This window comes from Phasianus colchicus, chromosome 8 (genome assembly GCF_987193195.1).
Source record: "Phasianus colchicus chromosome 8, bPhaCol1.hap1.1, whole genome shotgun sequence".
Classification (NCBI taxonomy): Eukaryota; Metazoa; Chordata; class Aves; order Galliformes; family Phasianidae; genus Phasianus; species Phasianus colchicus.
Genome location: NC_143443.1, coordinates 24329088 through 24348984, shown reverse-complemented (window position 1 = coordinate 24348984; position 19897 = coordinate 24329088). Strand labels below are relative to the sequence as shown.

The window sequence follows — 19897 nt, the reverse complement described above, 5'->3', positions numbered from 1 at the left end:
GATTATTCCAGAGTTGGGTTCGCTATTGCTAGTGGCTTTAAAAATCATTTTTTGGAGTTGTTTGCCAGAATTCAGCAAGTTCTTAGTCTATCATATAAACACCCCCCTTGCATCTTCTCCCAGCAGTGTTACAGTAAAAGGTCCGCCTGTGTTCTGCCATCCCACGTGATGGGAATGTTTGCTGGTTCTTATTTTGAAATGGGGGCATACCTGATAACTTTAGAAACACGCTTCCAGTGTACTCAAACAAAACAAAAAAATGTGGAGGTTATTCCCAGAATCCCAAGCCAAGTATTTAAACCTAATTTCATGGAGGGGGAGGGAAAACTTTTGACCTTGTTGATAACAATTGTATTAGCTTTTTCTTTAGCCAGGTTTCTGCCTCGTCTTTGTTGGCTAAAAATGGTATTTCTATTCGTGCTTTAACTATACCTTCGTATGAACTCTGTATTCTTCCATGTCTATTATTACTTAATGCAATTCCAGGGTAACAAAATGCTTGTATGTATTGAAGTTCCATCTCTGTGAGTTGCCTGTTGGTCTTATGGGGATCATTAACAGCTGCAAAGCTAAATACTTTTGCAGGTCTGAGGCTTAATGAGTCAAACTGTCTCTTGGTATGCATTTCCCATCCGATTGGGAATAAGCTCAGAGCATATCTTACTCAGATTTCAAATTTGAGGAACTACATGTCAGTTTCATAAGTTTCACTAGCTTTTATTTTACCTGGGTAGTTCTTATGACTTGACCTTTACACAAATCCCCATCATGCTGACCCAACTCTAAAGAAAAAAGTTGATGTTCCTTTCTGTTTTAATCTGTTTTAATTAACTCTAATTAACTTGCTGATATGATTTTCTTCTTTCTCTAATTACTTCTTTCTTTTATGGCTGCCCTTTTCTTGGATTTCCAGTTTGGATGTCCAGTTTGTCTGAGACTCCAAAAAAGAGTGTCGCTTCAGGTAACTTCTCGTGCCTTGCTGTTCTGCATGCTACTGGAAAGAAAAGTCTGCAGTTCAAATCGTGTGTGGTTTTGGAATTGTGTGGAGTGTGGGTCTGTGACTGTGAATTCACTGTCTCTGGCAGTGAATATCCAGAATTTGTTGTGTGCCTTTGTGTTGGTTTTTCATGATGCATGATTTTTGACAAGGATGCTGCATTTTTGGCTTCTGCTGCACCCTGATGCTTCCAAAAGCAGTAGATGGCATTTTGCTGTGTGACATCTCCCTTGCCCAACTCCAGCTCTACAGGTCAAAGCAGTTTCCCATCTTGTGATGGGCTGACCCTGTCCAGCAGCAACACACCTGCACAGCCCCATGCCTGCATTGAGGGATAAAGGAGAGAAGACAGCTTTTCCACAGTATGTAGAAAGGGTGTTTTATGGAACAGTGGAGACTGAGGGAGATGCAAAAACTGCAAAAATTGTCTTGGGCACACAAGGAATCAGGAGGAAAGAGAGATCAGGGACAAGACTTCTAGGTGAGGTTGGGTTAGCCCAATATAAAGCAAAAGGTAAGTGTTAGAGTAAAAAGTATTAGATCCTCTCCTGAGTAACCAGTGGACTTCTCTACCAGAGAAGATTCTTTAATCCTTCTTATACTTGAAGTCCGTGGCTTGTGATACTTCCTTTTCTGTCAAGGATATGAGCAGTAAGACACATAGGTATCAAGCCAAGGAAGAATGGAAATGCCCCTGCTGCTTTCTGTACTCAATTTGGTGAATATCCAAGCTGATGTCCTGTTCAAACCCTGTGAGCAAAATCCCACCGTCCTCAGTGAAAGAGTGCTTGCTAATCAGAGGCTCTTAGTAAGTAACACTGCAGTGATTTCAGAAATGATGGCCTAGAAAGAAGTTCAGTACACCCCTGGGGGATGTTCTCTCCACTCTGAGCAGAACAGGTCTGATTTCAGGGTGATATTTGTACATAACTGCTCAAAAATATCTGAAGTATTCGATCACAGAAGCATGGTGGTTAATAGGTCATCTGGGAGTTCAGACAAACAATGAGACTGAAAAGAAAGGCAGCGTGTTGAGAAGAGATGATATTGCTGGGAGAGAGTGGCAACAAGCTCTCAAATGGCCTGGTTTGGAGGTAAGGGAGATACAGGATTGGTTTTCTCTGGCTTTCTGTGTGTCTTGGGACTGCTTTATGTTGTGGTTTGTAATATGGCAAATAGAATACTAAAGCCTTCTGAAGAAAAAGAAGGTGAAACTTTAATCAGTACAAATTCCTTCTCTTCTGTTAGCTAAATGCACGTTGCTAGTTTGGCTTCAAAATCTGTGCACAATGAAAGAGTAAATATAAGTGATTAATTGCTCTGTGTAGTGCTCAAAAAGGGAAATGTTGATATATAGTTCTGCTGAGAAGTCTTCTGGTGCACCTGCCCAGGTCTCTACTTCCCCAAGCTGTTCCAGTTCATGTTGTCATTCAGTTGATTTCTTGTTCAAATGAATCCCCAGCTCCAACACTGATTCTCTTCAGATTAGGCCTGCTGAGGGTTGTATTGTAATGTGGCAGTTAAAGGCTCAGGCTTGGATTCTTTATCCTTGTGGTATCAATCTATGTCTTAGAGTGCAGAAGACTGGAAGAGAAGCCAGTTTGGTGCTGCCCCAGCAGCCCCCATCTCCAGGACATGAACTTGCTCCATTAAATGCAGACTCCAGCCAAGCGGTTTAACATCTTATTTTGGAAGAAGATTGTGCCACACTGCTGGACTGTGAGAAGTGCCACAGTGGGATTTAGTGGGCGTCTCTGACTGCAGCCCATCAGGAATGCAGAGCTTCACACAGCTAAGCAGCCTGCCTCCCCTTGCCATCATTGCAACCCATGTGCCAGGAGGGTGGTTGGGGATGACCCAACTACTGTTGCATTCCTTGGCTAGTTGGCTTTGTGCGGTGCAGAGTAATGTGGGTGTGTTGCCACACCGAGCACGACTGGGGTGGGTGCCAAAGTACATAGGTGACTTCAGCCTGGTGGAGGATCCTGTCTAGCAGCTGTGTAAAAATCTACAAATGGTTTAACAGATCAGTGTGCATAATACTTCAGTTTTCTTAACTGTTGCTACCTGTAACCTAGTTGGTTGGAACGGCTGTTCAGAAAGCCAACTTTCCAAGGAGTGGAAAGAGGACTCAACTTTTTTTTTTTTTCCTTTCACCCTCCTGCCTCTAATTTTTCTTGGCTCTACCTTAAAACTCAGCAGATCAAAAATAAAAAAATAAAAATCCTAACAAGCTCCAGTTGGCAAAGGTCAGCACTGAATTTCGCCATTTGTCAGGGTTCAGTTGGAAATGCTGCTGAGAACTCTGAAGAAGGAAGAAACTAAAGTGAAGTGCTCACTTGAGAGAGTGCCGGGCATTTACCAAGGGCCAAGCTGCTCCTGGTGCTCTGTCCATGGGATTGGTTTTTGCTGCTGGTTTAGCTGAGCGTTAGGCGCATCCAGTGCTGGAAGCCAGTCTGCCTTAAAGCTGCCATTTGTCCCACGATCTTGAAGGCTCAGCCAGATCTTGCCTCTTGGAAAAGCTAGAAAATACCGTGCATCCTTTTCACTGGGGGATGAATCCTAAAGAGCCTATGTTCTGCTGCTATGATAGCAAGGCATATTCCCTTCCTGATGACTGTGTGTGCTGTTGGCTTGGGCTATAGGGTTTGTAGCAGCAACCTCTTGGGCCAGGAGGGACTCTGCATGGCTCATGGAGCTGCCATCTGTGCCCCGTGTCTACATGTGTAGCCAGAATGATAATGACTGGAGTTGCAGCTGCTCTGTGAGCAAGGTACTGCCCCATGCATTAGAAGTGTGCATGCTTAATGTGGACTTGAAGAAAGTGTGTGTATGAATACTTGCTCACGGAGAAACTCCTTGTGTGTTACTTATGGCCCCTAATTTGGGATGAGGGGGTTTGTGTACTGACTTGGCCATCCCTGAAGGGGTGGTGCTCAGCCCTGTGTTACTCTCAGGCATTGGCATTTTGGGTGTTGGATAAGGTTTTAGGCCAAGCTTATTTGGCTTTAAGTTACTTAATGATCAGATCCAGGCTCTCCCATCCTGCATTCAGTCTTCTCTGTTTAATAGCAGGGTGTCACCTGCTTCTGAAACTACTTAGAAAACACAATCAAATGGCTTTGTCGTTAGAGAAAGAACTACCTAGCTGATCTCAGACTGTGAGCTGCAGAAACAATGGAGTATTAATAACCCATTTGATATTCTTCTGCAAATATTTGTTTTCCTCTGTAATGAGACAAAAGGAATTTTGCCAGTACAGTTTTATTGCTAAGACTCGGAGACTGAAGCGGGCTTGTACTGAATTCTTTTAGTTATTATACATGGTACTGAAGCTTCAGAGCTAAGGACTGTTAAACCAAGAGCTGTTGACTGCTGAAGTAAAGTGCTTCTAGAACTGGGGAGATCCCTGCCTACCAGAAAGGATAGAGATGGATCCCCTTTCTTATTGACACAAGCTGTGAGTGTCCTCTGTAAATCATTGGTATGCAATTAGAGCCTGAATTTTGGGAAGGGGCTAGGAAGGACAGGCTAGAGAGTAGGCATGTGCAGGAGTATCCAGGAGATGAGTCAAGGACTGATTCTTTAGAGCATATATAGGTTCTAGTCTTAGCAAGCTTTTGATCTGAATCCATATTTTCCCCAAGGAGATCTGTAAGAAGCTCTGTCAGTCTCATTCCACTCCTTACTCTAGAAGTGAGTTAGTTATTTTAGGAACTGCTTTTGAGTTTGCTCTGGGATCCTGAGATCTTGTGTAACCTTGTGTGCTTTTCATATTAAAGTATTTTTCATCCTGTGTGCGGGATAAAAATTGCTTAGCCCAATTTTTAGGCTATCTTGAATTACTTGGGGATGTATCGCTGGCAGAGGGCTCAAAGAAAACATGCAGATACAACGTGTTTATTTACTACAGAGGCATAGGACTTCTGATAAGGAAAAAAAAAAAAAGAGGTAAGGGTTTTAGTTAGACAAAGAAAATCCATGTGTTTAAAGCTGAGGATATGATTGTTGAAAGGGGATAGTCTGATTGGAGGATTTTAAATAGGATTGCTGCTGCTCTGGATACTCTTTCTTTTTTTCCTGCATGCTCTCAACTTTCTCCAAAGGAATTTCCCTGAGATACATGAAGGGTTACCCTTCATTGGCTTTGAAAAAGAAACTGTAGCTCTAGATGTAAGCTACTGCAGTTTCTTTTGGAAAGTGTGCAGTGCTGATGTGCTGCTGCTTTGTGAGCTGTGGCACTGGGTTGCCTTCTGCCAAGTGCCCGCATGCAGACCCTGCGTGTGCCCATGGGGAATGTGCCAGTTGCAGCCCAGGTCTGGGGAGGGGTAACCTGCCAGCTGGTTACTCAGCTGTGATTCATGCTCGTGGTGTTCACTGAACGTTTGTGGTTTTGGCTCTTTTCAGAACTTCCACTGACCAGCCCAGTCCTACATCATTTAGTCTGAATCTGTAAACACTTGATTGATAATCATAAAAGGGCAATATAAAGTCCAGCACGCTGTATGGATTAAAAGAGCAGACATGTTTATAGCCTGATAACAACGGAGTACTCTGGCAAAGATCAGGAGTCTCAAATTTCCATATCCAGATGATTTTATTTTTGGAGTCCACTTGGTGGTTTTAATTTTTGGCTATTGCAAAACCATCATAGGTCTTAGCTGTTGCAACACGGAGGAGGAAGGAGCCACTTGGAACGGGAGCTCTGTGCTCTTATTTAGGAGGCTGTCCCACAGTCACTGGGCTCTGAGTACTGCGGGAGGAACGATGCTCTCTCTTTTCTGCCTGGAGAGGGGGTCAGGGCGCAACAGTGTCACTTCATAGTGCCAGCTCTGGGGGCATGGACAAGCTCCGATGACATTTCTGCCCAGCCCTGGGAAAGTAATCGCAGAGGTGAGAAGCGGGAGGATTGTAAAGTGGACCCTATGGAGAGGAGGAGGGCTATCCTCAAGACTTTAACCAGGAAACGGACTCGAGGCAAAAATAAACGGAGAGGCAAGCAAACTCTTATTTCAGCCAGCAATCTGTCGTGCGCTCTGCTCTCGGGAGGGCTTGCAAGTTGGAACTGAACTGTAATACTATTTCTGCTTTTTTGGGGAGGGTTGGAAGGGAGCTTTACCTGGCACGTCAGCCTTATCCTACCCTCTGCTCTCCATTCCTCCTGCCTGTACTGAAGAGGCTTTCCAAAAGTGGAGCTGTGATATCCATGGGGCATTGCAGTGTGCATTTGAGCTTGCTGGGAATCCTGCCCTGCTCTGTGGGGTTCATGATGTGCAGGTGTGATCCTGGGGATCCCGAACCTCACTGAGGAATCATTTATTTAAAGATGCCTGTCAGGGGTGGAGGACTGAGGAGGGCAGAAGTTTGTACCCTGCTGGCTCTGTTCAAAGGGAGTAATGGAACAGCTGAAACCAGCCTGCCCAGATAACGTGCGAGGCTTCAGATTACTGGGAGAAGCTGTTCACATCTCTTCCAGCTCTCCTCCTTCCTTTACTGTTGAAGCCTTTCCCACTGTAAAGTGTCTGATCCTCGGAGGGCATCACTTTGGGGACTGCAGGGTTACCCTCCATGTGGCCATGTGCAGCACTCCAAATTTAAAGCAGGGTGAGATGATCTGCTGTAGCTGTAAATGAGCAGGCTTATTTGACTTTGATTACTTGTTAGACCAAGGAGTTGTGTGGCTTTTTTTGCCTTATCAAGAGTCTTGTAACGCTTAAACCAGCTTCTGTTAAAATGGTCTCTTAATTGTAAGTGTGTCACTAGATGCTGTAGTGACAAAGAAGTCGTCCTGTGCAGAATGCTTTATCTAAGCCAGGACAGGGTAGACTGCTGAGTTTCAGATATGTGAATACAGATGGACTATATCTTGCTTTTTTTTTTTTTTTAAATTTTTAATTTTTATTTTTAGAGAGAGAATTACGGAAGTGGGTTGGCAGTGCTCCTTCTCTGGGTTTGCTGGCCAGGGCGCTCCCCTGGCACACGGTCCCTGGCTCAGCATGGGTGGCTGGTGTGGGATGTCTGCCAGCCTGCACTCTGGCTGTGGCCCGGCTTTGTTCCCAGCAGGGACACGTGTACCACACGAGCACTGCTCCTGCCACAGAGGCACTGCTGTCTGGTGGTTTTTGTCCTGTGACTACTGCCTAGGAGATAGAGGAGACATCTGGTGTGTGTAGCTTTGTGAGCATCCTTTACTCCCTTTGCAACTGTTTGGTCCCTCCTTCTGCCTTTCTAAGCACGCTGAATTCTTTGCATGTGTATAAATACATTGCCATGATGGCTTTTGGCTTTGGTTAGAGAATCTTAGGGCAAAAATGAAGTGGGGGCTGTAGGCATTGCTTGCTTAAATAAAGTGAAGAAAGGTGCTGCTGCTTTTCCCCCTTCCCAGACTGGAGAAGGGACTGTGTGGGAAGCAGAGAAACAGGAGAAGGCATCTCCTCACACTCCTGATAACCCAATTAGTACTGGTTTAAACCAGAGCACACAAATCAGGCTGATTCATTGTGAACAGAAATATGATGCTTCTTTAGAGTGAACAGCTATGGTGAAAAACTGTATAATAAATCTTAATATTGTCAGTTCACTGCTTTCTTCCCCTCTTCCTACTGCTGGCTGTGGTTCAGCCATCCGCAGAAGAGCTAAATCTCTTAAACACAAGCTTCTGGAGGAGATGACTCCTCTTTAAAGAAAATTAACCTATGGAACATGAGAACAGTCAGAGGCAGGCTTAGGGAGCATGGAAGTCGTCTGATTTTCTGGATTTCTTAAGACTGGTCCAAAGGGAGGCATTGTGACAGTGTTTCCTTTCAGGAAAATGTTAAATTAATTGCTTTTGTTCAAGGATTTTCCTCGCACAGGATGCTGTTCTAATGACTGATGCACTCTTTATCTCTCTTTTGGCAGGAATGCTAATTATTTGTCTGCAGAATTAGTTTGCATCTGCAGTTCAAATACATACATGCGTGCTGCTTTTGGAACTGCAATGCAACACTGAGCATCCTGTGCTTAGCTATTAGTCCCCCAGCTTGTCCAGCGGACAGCTTCAGACCATGCTGCTTCCTTCCTGTCTCTTGTAGCCAATTTGTCTTCAGAGATTGAGGAGACCTGGAGCCTGCTCCTGGCTCTGCCCCCGTCACATGAAATGGGACTTTCAGCAGGTCGTACATCTGCTGCTGTCTCCCTTCTCCATCTGCATCTTAATCTAGAGAGACGGGAACTGCCTTTTACTGTGTAAAATGTATGATATACTGTTGGTCCAGACAGCTCTGCCTTTTATAGACAATGCTGCAATTCAGGAAACCTGTAAAATAATTCTGCATGAAGGCATGTGTCTGGTGGCTCTTAGCACAGAAATCCAAGGTGCTTTTTGTTCTGCTCTGACGCTTTAAATAATGTGTTTTTGAGGGAAAAATAAGAAACTTTGAGGCTTTCATGACCTTTCAGGGCAGTTTCCAGGCAGAAGCAGTGCTGTGGTGCCTGTGTTTGGAGGAGCTGAGTATGTGCTGTTCATGTTGCATCAGAGCAGTGCCACATCCCGTGCAGCAGTGGCAGCACTGGGATCTCCTCCCCCCACCCCCCCCCCCTTCCCTGCCTGGTGCAGCAGTTTCCCTGCCCTGTGACTCCTCCCAGAGTGCACAGTTTTGATTCTGAGGTAGAAAAATTAAAAAATAAAAAAAATAATAAAAAAAAAAACAATCAAAAAAAGAAGGAAAAAAAAAAGAACCAAAACACCCAAGAAAAGCTTGAGGGCAGCAGGAGTGCGGAGAACAGTTATTTTGCACCTTTTTTCATCTGTGTTTGTATGAGAGCCTGCAGTCATTCATAAACGGCTCTGACAGCCGAGAACCTTCAGTACGAAAGAGAAGCAAACAGGGAGGACTGTCTCTAAGAGCTCCAAAAAGGCAGCAAAGGGTGATGGAGAGGGAAGTGGGACGCACCGTGCCTGGCCAGGGACACTGTGCTGTGCCCTGCTCCGAGGCTGCTTCTGCACTGGGGAATGCGGAACCGCAGAGCTGGTGGGGGGCAGGCAGGGGGTGGCCGTGTTTTAGCAAGGATCTGGCGCTATAACTTTTTTTCTTCTTCTGTTTCAAGTAAACACTCCTCCCCGCCCTCCCCTCTCTCCCTCCACCCCACCTCCCTCTCTTTCAATCCCGCTCATGTGTTTCTATTTAAGGGCTGCAGTGCAGACGAATATGATTGGCATCTACAGCCCCCTTTTGACTTTCAGCTCAAGCCTTTAGAGTGGAGAAGGAGCTGAGACGCCAAGGGGAGAGCTGTTTTTCTTTTGGTTTACTGGGGGGATGGCTCAGCTGTGGATTTATGCTGCTTCTGCCCAGGATTTTTCTCTCTGAATGGGAGCACGGATTGTGGAAACCATGTTGGGAAGAGGTTTACTTTCAGAATCCATCATGAAACTTTGCGACTAAATCACTATATTTTCAGCTCCTTTTCAAAAACAAACAAACAAAAAAACTAAACATTTTTTTTTCCTCCCCTTTTTCTTCCTCTTCTCTCCAATGTCCCTCTGTGCTGCTGGGTTGTGGGCCAGAGGAGGCTATTTCTATATGGCCAGCCATTTGGGGATATGCTGCGAGCCAAGGTTGTTTGCTGATTCGCTTGGCTCTGGTGACAACTTGGCCTGTTGTGACTCGGATGGACGGAGGTCGCTCTCGAGGAGCCATGGCTGGAAGCTGGCTTACAGCTTGCTTTTTCCCTTCCCCAGGTGCTGATGCTAGCTCTGAACCCATGATCCTGGAGCAATATGTGGTGGTGTCCAACTATGAGAAGCAGGAGAACTCTGAGATCAGCCTCCAGGCTGGAGAGGTCGTGGATGTCATAGAGAAAAACGAAAGCGGTAAGACAACTTTTTGCTCGTCCTTCCAATAGTCAGATTTTTTCCATGTGTTCCTGTTCTTTCAGTTTCTTCACCACTGCTCGTAGCCGTACGTTAGCTCCATCTGGTACAGTTACTATGTCTGGCCGAGGATGTTGAAGTTTCTCAATGTTGATTTGGGCTGGGGGCCAAATGTTGCCTTCTACTGTAAGAATGTTTCATGGGTTTTGTGTGTTAATTAGCCGAAGTACACTAATGGAAAATGAAGGTGAAGGAGAGAAGGATCTGCAGCTAATGAAGTCGATGTACAGTAGATGATCTAGTTGCCCTGCTGTCTCTTTGAGTCTCCGTCAGCATTTCCATTACTAACTCCCCTTTTTGGAGGATTTATAGGATGAGCTTTTAAAAATTGCTTGGGATGAAACTTGGCTTGACAGCTTAGCCTGTGGCCCAGAGCTCAGTAGGGAGGGAGGGGAATGTGCGTAGATAAATACATGGCCGTGCACAGCTTCAAAACTTCTTGCAGAAGCGTTAACTGGGGAGTTTAGAGGCAAGGAGGCAGAGCCTGTAATGTAAAAGCAAGATGAAATCCCTTCTTCTGCCATCCGTGCAATAACCAGCTTGTACTTGGAAAATTAGATTCTTGGCAAGTGTTTGTATAGATGTCTTTTGTGTACTTTAACTCTTGGATGCCTGCTAGCTTCAAGTCAGCCTAAACAAATGTATGAGACTGTGTACATGGTAGAGCAGGTTAGCAGCTGGTTTAAATAACTGCCTGTCTTCAGCAGCTCCCCTCCTCCCTTCAGCGTTCCTTGTGCATTAATCCAGAGCAGTTGTCCAGGGCTGTTCTCCAGCCCACTCGTGACTTGTGTGTCCTCGTCCAGAGGAGCTGCTGGCATTTGGAGCCATGCTTGCGAGGCTCGTGCTGTGGGAGCTCTGCACGCAGGCTCTCCTGGCTGGCTGACTCTGGAGTGCGCTGGCAGGGGAACCGGGACGCCCTGGTCAGGGGCTTAAGTCTGTTTCTCAGAGCTCTGAGTCAGTTTGTCCATAATGATGATCATGCGTTGTATTTATGTGTTGCTTTTTCTTCAGTGGAGTGGTAATTTCTCTGCTGTATGAAAGCCTAACGCTGGCTTGGCTGTGTGAAGCAGTTGCTGGCCAGTGACTTACTGTGGTGTCCAAAGGGATAGCGTGTGGGAATGCACTCGCTCGGGTGAGCAGAAATGCCTGTCCTCTGGATACTGACTGTATCATTGCAAAACTAGTAAAGACCAAAATGCTAATGTGCCCCACTTCAAAGCTCTCACTGTGATTGTAAGGGAAAAACAAGTCTTAATTTCTTTAACTCTCTGGAGTAATGGACAAGCTCCCTCCCTTTGGAGTCTGAGAGCTTCTCATTGTCAATAGTGGGCATTACTGCTGTCAGAACAAGCCTGGCTATTGTGGCAACTTGTGTTCATATCCATGAGATCCCTGGTTTTGATAATGGCTTATGGTACCAAGGAAACTGGGTTTAAAATAATGCGAGAAGTATCTCTTGAATTTCAAATTACAACTCCCTTGTTTTGTTTTAATGTGGCCTCTCTGCCTTGCATAGTTCACAGTGTATTGTACTGAGCCACGTGGTATGTGGAGATGCAAGAGGGTTTAATTTTAAGTAGTGGGTCCAGAAATGTGACTCTAAGGAAACATCCTTGAACTTGGGTTACAGTCCTTGAGACCGTATTTCAAGATGCTTATCACCTAGGCCTCACGATGCTCATACAAATAAGAAGAGTTATGAAGCACTGGGATCAGTAGTCATGCCTGTACAAGAAACCATGGCACTAGTCAGCGATGTATGAAGCATCACTTGCTTTGGATGCTTCTCTGAACTGTTCTGGCAAGGAAATAATATTTTAGTTTGTCCATGAGCAGGACTCCAAACGTACACTCTAACTCTCTGCTGAGTTAGGGATACCACAGGAATGACTTCAATACTTTGAATTCTTGTCTCTTCTGGAAACTCAAATGGCATGTAAAGGAACTAGCTGAAGTTTTCTGAAGTCCGAGCTTTTTAAGCTTGCAACTTGATTTGAATGTGGAATCTGTTTAGTGTAGGAAAGCATGTATAGAAAATGTGGTTATGACTTCTAAGAACATGGGGATACACTTTTTTTTTTAAGAACATAAGATCATTTGGACTATTCACGTGGGTGGCAATTCACCTCACTGTATGGTTGTACTGTCTTCAAAAGTGTTGTGAAACTAGAGCTGTGATGGTATAAATTAAGCTCATTCTCCTTCCATACCCAGAAAGCAGTGATGAAGCGAGGTGTTAAGTATGGCACTGCAGCAGGGACAGTGTCAGCAATGAACTTCTGTCATGTGTAGCTCCTCAGGACAGGAGGGTGGGGAGAATAACTACTTAGTTTACAGTCCCATTAGACTGAACAGTGTGCTTTGAATGTGGTCATGGTTCTGCTGGGCAAATGTTGCAACCTTCCCTGTTTGTATACCTGCTGATATGGGCTTTTGGAGGAGGTTTTGTTTGTTTTTCAACATGTATTTTTGGGAAAGCAAAATAGGATAGCTAATAGGCATGGCTGACTGCTTGATTTTGTTTTTTTTTTTTTTTTAAAGCCTTGCTTGAATAGAGTTGCAAGGTGATGCCGAGGGATGTGTTAATAGTTCTTTTGTTTTCCAGAGTGGGAGGAACCTTAGGTTGGCTCTGCACAGCTTTGTAGGGAAGAAACACCTTGGCTTTACTGGCCAGATGGCCCTTACACAGTGATGTTCTAAAGCTGTTTCCAAATGACAGTGCCTGTTTCGTGTCCTGCTGAAGGTTTTCTTCTGAAATACTTCTAGGGCCTGAGCTAATTATCTCCCTGTTTGCCTCCAAACAATGCATCCCTCTAGAAGGAATTACACCATTCTTTCCAAGGTTGATGTATCAGATAGAAGCGGGGGGGGGGGGGAATGAAAGCCTTCCAGTGTATCATATATCGAATTCTTACCTAGTTATTATCCATTAAGTTAACTTCATGTTAAGTGTGTCAAATTTACTATGTAGCATTATTCAGTGTTATATCTGCCGCATAAGCAATGGGATTTGAGGCATCTTGCAGTCAGACCTATTTGAAACAGAGTTGTATGAAGTTGTCTTCATTACTGAGCCAACGGCTCAGACTTGGATATCATTTCAAGTAGAAACTTCTGTTTGATATTAGGACTTTAAAAGCAAGGTCAGTGTAGCATGTGTGGTGAATAAATCCTGAAACCTTTCATCTCTGTTATAAAGCCCATGGGTCACTGTAACCTGACTGTTGCTGCAGTTGCCATGGAAGCAAATTTTGCTGGACTGGAAGATGTCTGTAGGATTTCAGTGCTTCAGAACAAATTACTCAGTTATGTCAGTCTTTGAAACATTTTCTGGGGAAAAAAAAATCTTGGTTCAACAAAAGTTGCCTTTCAGACCTTCCTCTGAATAATAGTTGCATGAGTGGAAGGTGTGCTGGTATTATCATTGTTTTTAAACTCAACTGGGGAGGGAAGAGCTGTATGTAGCAATGGTCAGAAATGCATCAAGATTGAAGTGAAGGTTTACATTCTCTCCAGCTGGTGTCTGGGAGCAGGCTGCAGTTGCAGGGCTGTGTCTGACAGGTTTGTTTAAATGTGCTGTGTAGCCAACATGCACCGGCCAGTTCTATCTAAACATCTCTGTGTAGCTTTGGGATAGTAATGTAAATAACTGACTTGAGTGTTGTCTGTCAAGTGCATTTGCTTCTCTTACACCTTAACTAGAAAAGCCTTGTGAAATGATCTGAAGGTATGTATTTGTGTTGGAGCAGTGAAATGTGACTTTAAAGCAGGAATCTGATGCAGATTTCTTTGAGGTAGAAGGGGGAGGGACTCGGCTCGAGCAGCTCCCTCCTTGCCAAGTTCTGTGTGGATGTGGCTTGAAACGGTCAAATTATAAACTGTGGCAGCAGTGTTTGCAATGGAAAACCTGACAGACAGGGAAGCATAAGCACATTCCGAGCACCTCTGCTGCTTGGCTGTGTGGTGGGATGGGGCTCTTCCCTCACGGCCCCTGTGAGCTGCTTCTGTGGTGAGGGAGTAGAGGGATGCCTCTTCAGTGGGCTGAGCAGGACGTAACTGTTTCCTTTGCAATTACATAACTGCAGACAGATTTCCAATATTATATTGGAAGCTACAAAGCTATTGCAGCTAGTGTAGCTTCCTCAGGAATGAGAGGGCCCTTTGGGAAGGGAGGCCAGGACGTGGGGCATGGCAGTGAAGTGTCACTATGAGGAAGGCCTCTGCTTGTTAGGGTGGCCTGGCTTTGGGATCTCCAGTGTCAGATCTCTCTTCCATGCTTACTTCCCAGCTAGCATTAATTTTCAGTCCTATTCATTACAGTCTTGGTTTCTTAATTCTGTAACGACAACTTCCTGTCTCACATCTGCTTTCTGCTGCTTCACCTCTTTCTCTAGGATGCTACCATCTTCATGCTCCCTCCTTTGTACGTGACAGGAGCATGGCACTGTATACAATGGTAGCAAATGTCTCTGAGCATTAGAGTTATCTTGCAGAAGTTGGCCAAAGTCCAGTGCGCTTCTGTTTATTCTGACAGATAAGTGATACTTTAGCAGTTTCCTAGGCTCCTAATGTTGATGGAGCTCTACACCGAATCCCAAATACAATTACTATTTTATTTTTAAAATGTCAATAGCTGAGCATCCACCAGTTGGAAGTGTTGCCAGACACTGTATACTTAATTGCCATCGTCGTGCTTTATTACAGGTGCAAGTGTCCATGCTGGCTTTCCCTGGAAATATTTCTTACAGAGCATTTCCAGAGAGCATCGACCAGCAGATGCGATTCCTATCTTAATTTCTATTTGTACACCTAGCCCTGACCTGCTCTTTGCTTTGAGAAAACTAATTCTTTGCATTTCCATTCCTTCCCAGTGTGGCTGTGTATTTGAATTGCAAACTTTGAAAGAGACCATGTTGTGATACAAAAAGTAAATACTGCCTAGTATAGCGGGCCATTATTGAACTGTGCCTGGAATTTTAGGAGAAGAAACAAACACTTAGGTCAAATGCCTTTCCTCTAGAACTGGTGATTTCATCCAAGAAGACAGGTTTAGTTAAGTGGCCAATTCTAAATGCTTAGAACAGCCTGTGTGACTGCTCTTGTGTGAATCAGCAATCATAATTATCTAATGAATGGAGCTGAATTTAAGAAAGGATCATCCCAAATTCTCATTTTGAAAAGTAAGAGCTGTCTTCAGACTGCAGCAGTGACATCCAGCATCCTGTTTTGAGCTTACTGCTGCCTTACTGTGTTCCCTGCCTTTCTGCAGGGAGCCCTGCAGCAAGGATACTTGATCCACGTATGAATCAGTTCCTGTCTTACCGTGGTTTTCTGCCCAGCATATGTACTAAGGCAGTGTATGTACTAAGGCAGACAAACACAGGCCGTCTGAGGAGGCAGGGTGGGTGATGAGGAATGTTTGGCTAGAAGTTACTGGAAAGTTGTTTAATATCCTAAGAAACAGCCTTTGTAGAAGTTTTTCCTCCAAACAAGGACAATGCTGGCAAAGCATAGATGCCTTTCTCCCTCAGATGCTTGCAGTTCCATGGCTGGAGAAGGTTTCTCCATGCTGGCAGAGTTTCAGAGCCCTCTGTGTTAAGGGTAGCAATGCTTGATTGTGAGCACTTGCTTGTCTCAATTGCAGCAGTGTCTTTGACTCTGTCTTCAGGCTTTTTGGAGTTGGTGATCAAGGCTGGTTGTTCTCGTGTTTTGTTTTGCAGCAGTATAAGCAAAGCAAATTCTGTTAGTGTGTCTGGTGGGATTTATTTTAAGCTTTAGCTGTCTGGAAGCTGGCGTCTGTGGAGGGGGCTGGGATGCCTTGTTTTAAACTAGTCAATGGAAAAGGGGTCATTGGGGTCAATGGAGTATTGGTAGGATGAACTGGAACGTTTAAACTAATCCAGGCTCTGTGCTGACTCCAGATGAAGCCTGAGACAAGCCTAGAGCAGAGATAGAAGTGGATGGGATGATTTGCTGTAGCCAAGTCATCGCTGGAGATCAGTCCTTTTTGGGAACAGAGTGACCGACCAACCCTGCAAAACAGGCACTCTCTCTTTCAGAGGCCTGTTTGCAAAATGTTGAATGGATGGAGAGAACTCAACACTCACACCAGAAATAGCCAAGTCAGCAGGAGATGAGGAGGAGCCCTTCTTCCTCTGCTTTTGCCCCTGGGAGCCCAAGGGTGGGGTGACACTGTCTAATGACTTTAGCAGCTGTATTAAGCTGGAAGCGGCCCTTGACAGCCTACTCTGACCTCTGGTGATTCTGTTTTGTAAGCATATTCTAATCCGTTCTTTGTTGCCTTTATTCATTTTTTCTTTGTCTCTCCAAGGGTAAAGAAGTGGTGTTTGCTTTCCCTTTCTGACTGTTAAACTTTTAGTCAAAGGATCTTGATATGGCTGAAGGCCTTATTCAAGCTTTGAGAATTTAGCTTGGGTTTACTGTATTCACAAGGGAAGCATGCAGCAGTGTTTCTGATGCTGTTGCTGCTGAGCTGTGGTTCGAGGCTGCCCTGTACGTGTGCTTTAAGTTATTTGAGGCTAATGTTTCTAAACCTGCCTATTGCTTGAGCACCGCGGTACCAACATCTCAGCTGAGGTTGCTGTATAAAATTATTGAATTATGAATGTGTTGTAATATTCATGCTGCTATCTTGTGGTATCTAAATACTTTTCTTCTGCTCTACTTACTAACTTACATGGCAAGCATTATGTGTTTCTGTGTTCAGGCCTTGGAAGGGAATTTGCCAAGCTGGAACCAAAGCAGGGTCTGTTAATGCTCTGGTTTCATAGGTATTTTCCCCCACTGTGGAAAATGAGATTTTTCTCCATTGCTGCCTCTGAAATGCCTGTGTTTTTGGGGCTCTGCAAAGGAGTTGAGTGGGCTTCTGCTTTCCTGCTCAAAATACTTGTTCAACACCTCTGGCAAGGAGAGGTTGTCCTTTAAATTGTATGATGTTTCCATTTTTGCTGGGAAGCCATTCTGCATTTCATAGACATTGTTGCTTAGTTTGTGCAGCTGTGAATTGCAGTGTGTGCTTGCTCTTCTTGATGACAAACTCACCTGGAACATTTGAAATATGGCTGTGTGTTAACTCTATGCCTTTTGCAATGCCTAACTGCTTAAGCTTTCCTGGAACACCTCCAGATGGCTCTGGAGATCAGCTAGGAGGGATGTTTTGCTAGATGGCTTGGAGTTGATGGGCAGCTTGCTCTTTGTGTCCTACTTGATTTGGGAGCAGCTCAATGTTTTACTTAAGTGAGCTTTAGTGCATTTGTAACTAATGCTAATGCTAACTAGTAGTACTGCTTCCTCAGGTCTGTCATAGAAATTTTTGATCTTGTAAGGGGTTAATGACTGTTTTCCAGGCACTGCAGCCCTATTTCATTTCTCCTGTAGAGAGAAACAGTTATGATTAACGTGAGGTGTCATGAGTTTGTACTACAATAAAGCATTCTGCTCTTCAATCAAGCTTCACATCCTATCTATGTAGAATTTGCTTTCAAATTCCCTTTCCTGGTACTTCTCTCCTGTTGAAGACGCACCAAAAAATGAACTTCCAATCTGAAATCACACTTGTAGCAAATATTTTCCTGAAATGCCTTGGGCTTTGTTTTCATGTTTTTATCCAGTTCCCATTGCTTCTCTTAACCTTGGACAACAGCTATTCTGGCAGAGCTAACTTAGTTATGCATCTTTTTCTTTACATAGCCATCTTAAGTCCAACCACTTCAACTTCTATGTTCATTTGCTTTTCTTTAGCTGATGTCTCTGTGGAACAGTTCTTTTCTGATCCCTCCCCCCCCCCCCCCCCCCCCCCCAAATTTCTTTCAGTTAAGGGAAGGGTTGTTGCTGTAAATAGAAAGTCTTCAGATTTATTAAATATGCATCCACTGACCTGGGATTTTTCCCCTCTGCTGTCTTCTTAGCATCCTGTTGAAGTAAATGGGTTCCCTCTTAAACTTCCCTCTATTTAACTTGATGCAGAACAAAATACTACTACTGGTTTAGAGTTGTGTAGTTCTCTAATTTCTCTAGAGAGTGCATTTCCCCTACTTGGAAAAACCCAGCAGGGCAACCCCACTTGCAAGGGCATAGCCTTCACACAGGTGGGCTTGAAAGAGGTCCCACAAGGTTGCCAGGTCAGTGAGTATGAACTCTCTTCTTGTTCTCCCATAACTTTGAGGGTAGTTTGAAGGAAAGGGGAAAGTCAGTGTCAGCCCTTACAGAGATTGTTCCTGTCTGCAGCTGCTCTGACTTCCCCATATTCCAGGGGATGAGATCCTTAATGCACTATCTAGGAGCAGAGAGGGAACACATCTGTCTGGACTTCACATTTGGTGGACGTGAAGTATGTGTCTGAGTCTGCCCTGATGATCTAGCTGCTCTGGGAGAAGATGGGAAGTGATTACTGTAACCATAGACTTGATACTTTATTTCTTTACAAAGGCAATTTAGCTTTGGAGGAATTGTGCGTGTCTCTAAGTGTGGAGAAGCCAATACCAAAAGCAAAGCTACCTTTAAGTCTGCTGTGCAACACAGCCAGGAGCTCCTGAGTGGTAGACTCTCTCCCAGACCTCTGTAAACTTCAATTCTGAAATTTCCAGCTGCTTACAAATTCACTACTTTTTCCCTTCTCATCTAATCCTCCTGCACTGAGCGTTTATACTCAGGCAGCATAGTTAAAGCTGTTCTGTTTCCACTGCATACCCTGTTTGGAGCCCAGGATGGCAGGCTGAGAAGGAAAAAATTTTACACACCATCCCTGATTGGAGCCTTTATTCATTACCTCCTCTGTGTGTGCAGTCACTGCCAGTTTTGGGACCCTGAAACCTGCCCCAAGAAAACGTTTCCAAGGAAAATCTGCTTTTCATATTAGAATGCATACACTTTCTAATGATTGGGTCTCCTATATCAGCCAAATAGGTCACAAGCTCAGCACTGCTGCAAGGAGCTACCTGGGGCCAAGAAGATACAGGGCTGTTATGGAGATCTTCTCATCGGTCCTGTAGTTGTCTTGTGGTCTTAAAAAAAAAAAAAAAAAAAAAAAAAAGTGTATGTATATGTTAAGAAAACAATATATGTGTGTGTGTGTGTATGTATGTATATATATATATTTTTAAGCTTTAGATCTTGGTAACATCAAAGTTTCTTAAGAAAGCAAGTCACAGTGAAATAGTTTTAAATAAGCCCCCAGAACACTAAACCTAATACACAGTGACTGACGTCTTCTGCCCTTTGCTCTAGTTGATCAAGAGTGCAATTATACACAAAGGCTTTGGCTCTTGCGGCGACTTTCAAGCCTGTTTTTGTTTTTTTTTTTTTTTTCCAAAGTAAGCAAAAGACTGATAGTGCATTTTTATTGTGTCAGATGAGGACGAGATTAATAAAGGATGGAGTAGATTTTTTTTTTTTCCTCCAAGCTGCACAGAAAATAAGCAGTTCTAATAATACTCTGGCAGTAAAATGGAAGCTGTAATCATTAGCAGACGCGTTTCAGTTACAACCAGTAACATAACTCCTTACTTTTGGTTTTCATGTTAAAAAGAGTTCAGCTTCCCTGCAGACCAATTTTTTGTCCATCTTCAGATTAAGCAAAATCTATAAAAGTAATTGCCTTGCTTTGGAGTTTCATAATACAATCAGATTTAGGGGGGTGGCTTGAAAGAGGGGCATATGTCTTCCCTTCTGCCCCTCAGGCAAGGACATCAGACTTTCCAACATTCTTGATGGAGACTAATTATTTTTTGGTAGAAAGATGTTGGCTCATGGCTGGATTAACTGAAGTAGTTCTGGAAGACGCAGGGGATGAGAGGGGCTCTCTGGGATCTCTGTTTTACCGGCTGGCTTCTCTTTACTATTTTTATTGGCAGGTTTATTTTTTTGTATCTTGATACTGTGTGACTTCATCTCTAAGTTTCACATGCAATGGGACATCACTTTATTATTTCAAATGAAACTGAAGTGCAGTTATACTGGCAACATAGTTG

At 44.1% G+C, this 19897-nt stretch overlaps 1 protein-coding gene across 6 annotated transcripts in view; it reads left to right on the top strand.

Annotated features, from left to right (window-relative positions):
- SH3PXD2A (SH3 and PX domains 2A) overlaps window positions 1-19897 on the top strand; it is a 229417-nt gene that overhangs the window by 157417 nt on the left and 52103 nt on the right. For 2 of the 6 annotated variants that reach the window (XM_090145460.1, XM_090145458.1), the window contains exons 7-8: window positions 914-961; window positions 9717-9848. In XM_090145460.1, the coding sequence (XP_090001586.1) occupies window positions 914-961; window positions 9717-9848 (180 nt within the window). Of the gene's footprint in view, window positions 1-913; window positions 962-5459; window positions 5993-9716; window positions 9849-19897 lie in introns of those variants that run through there. The other 4 variants (XM_090145459.1, XM_031597531.2, XM_090145462.1 and 1 more) reach the window with 3 other exon arrangements.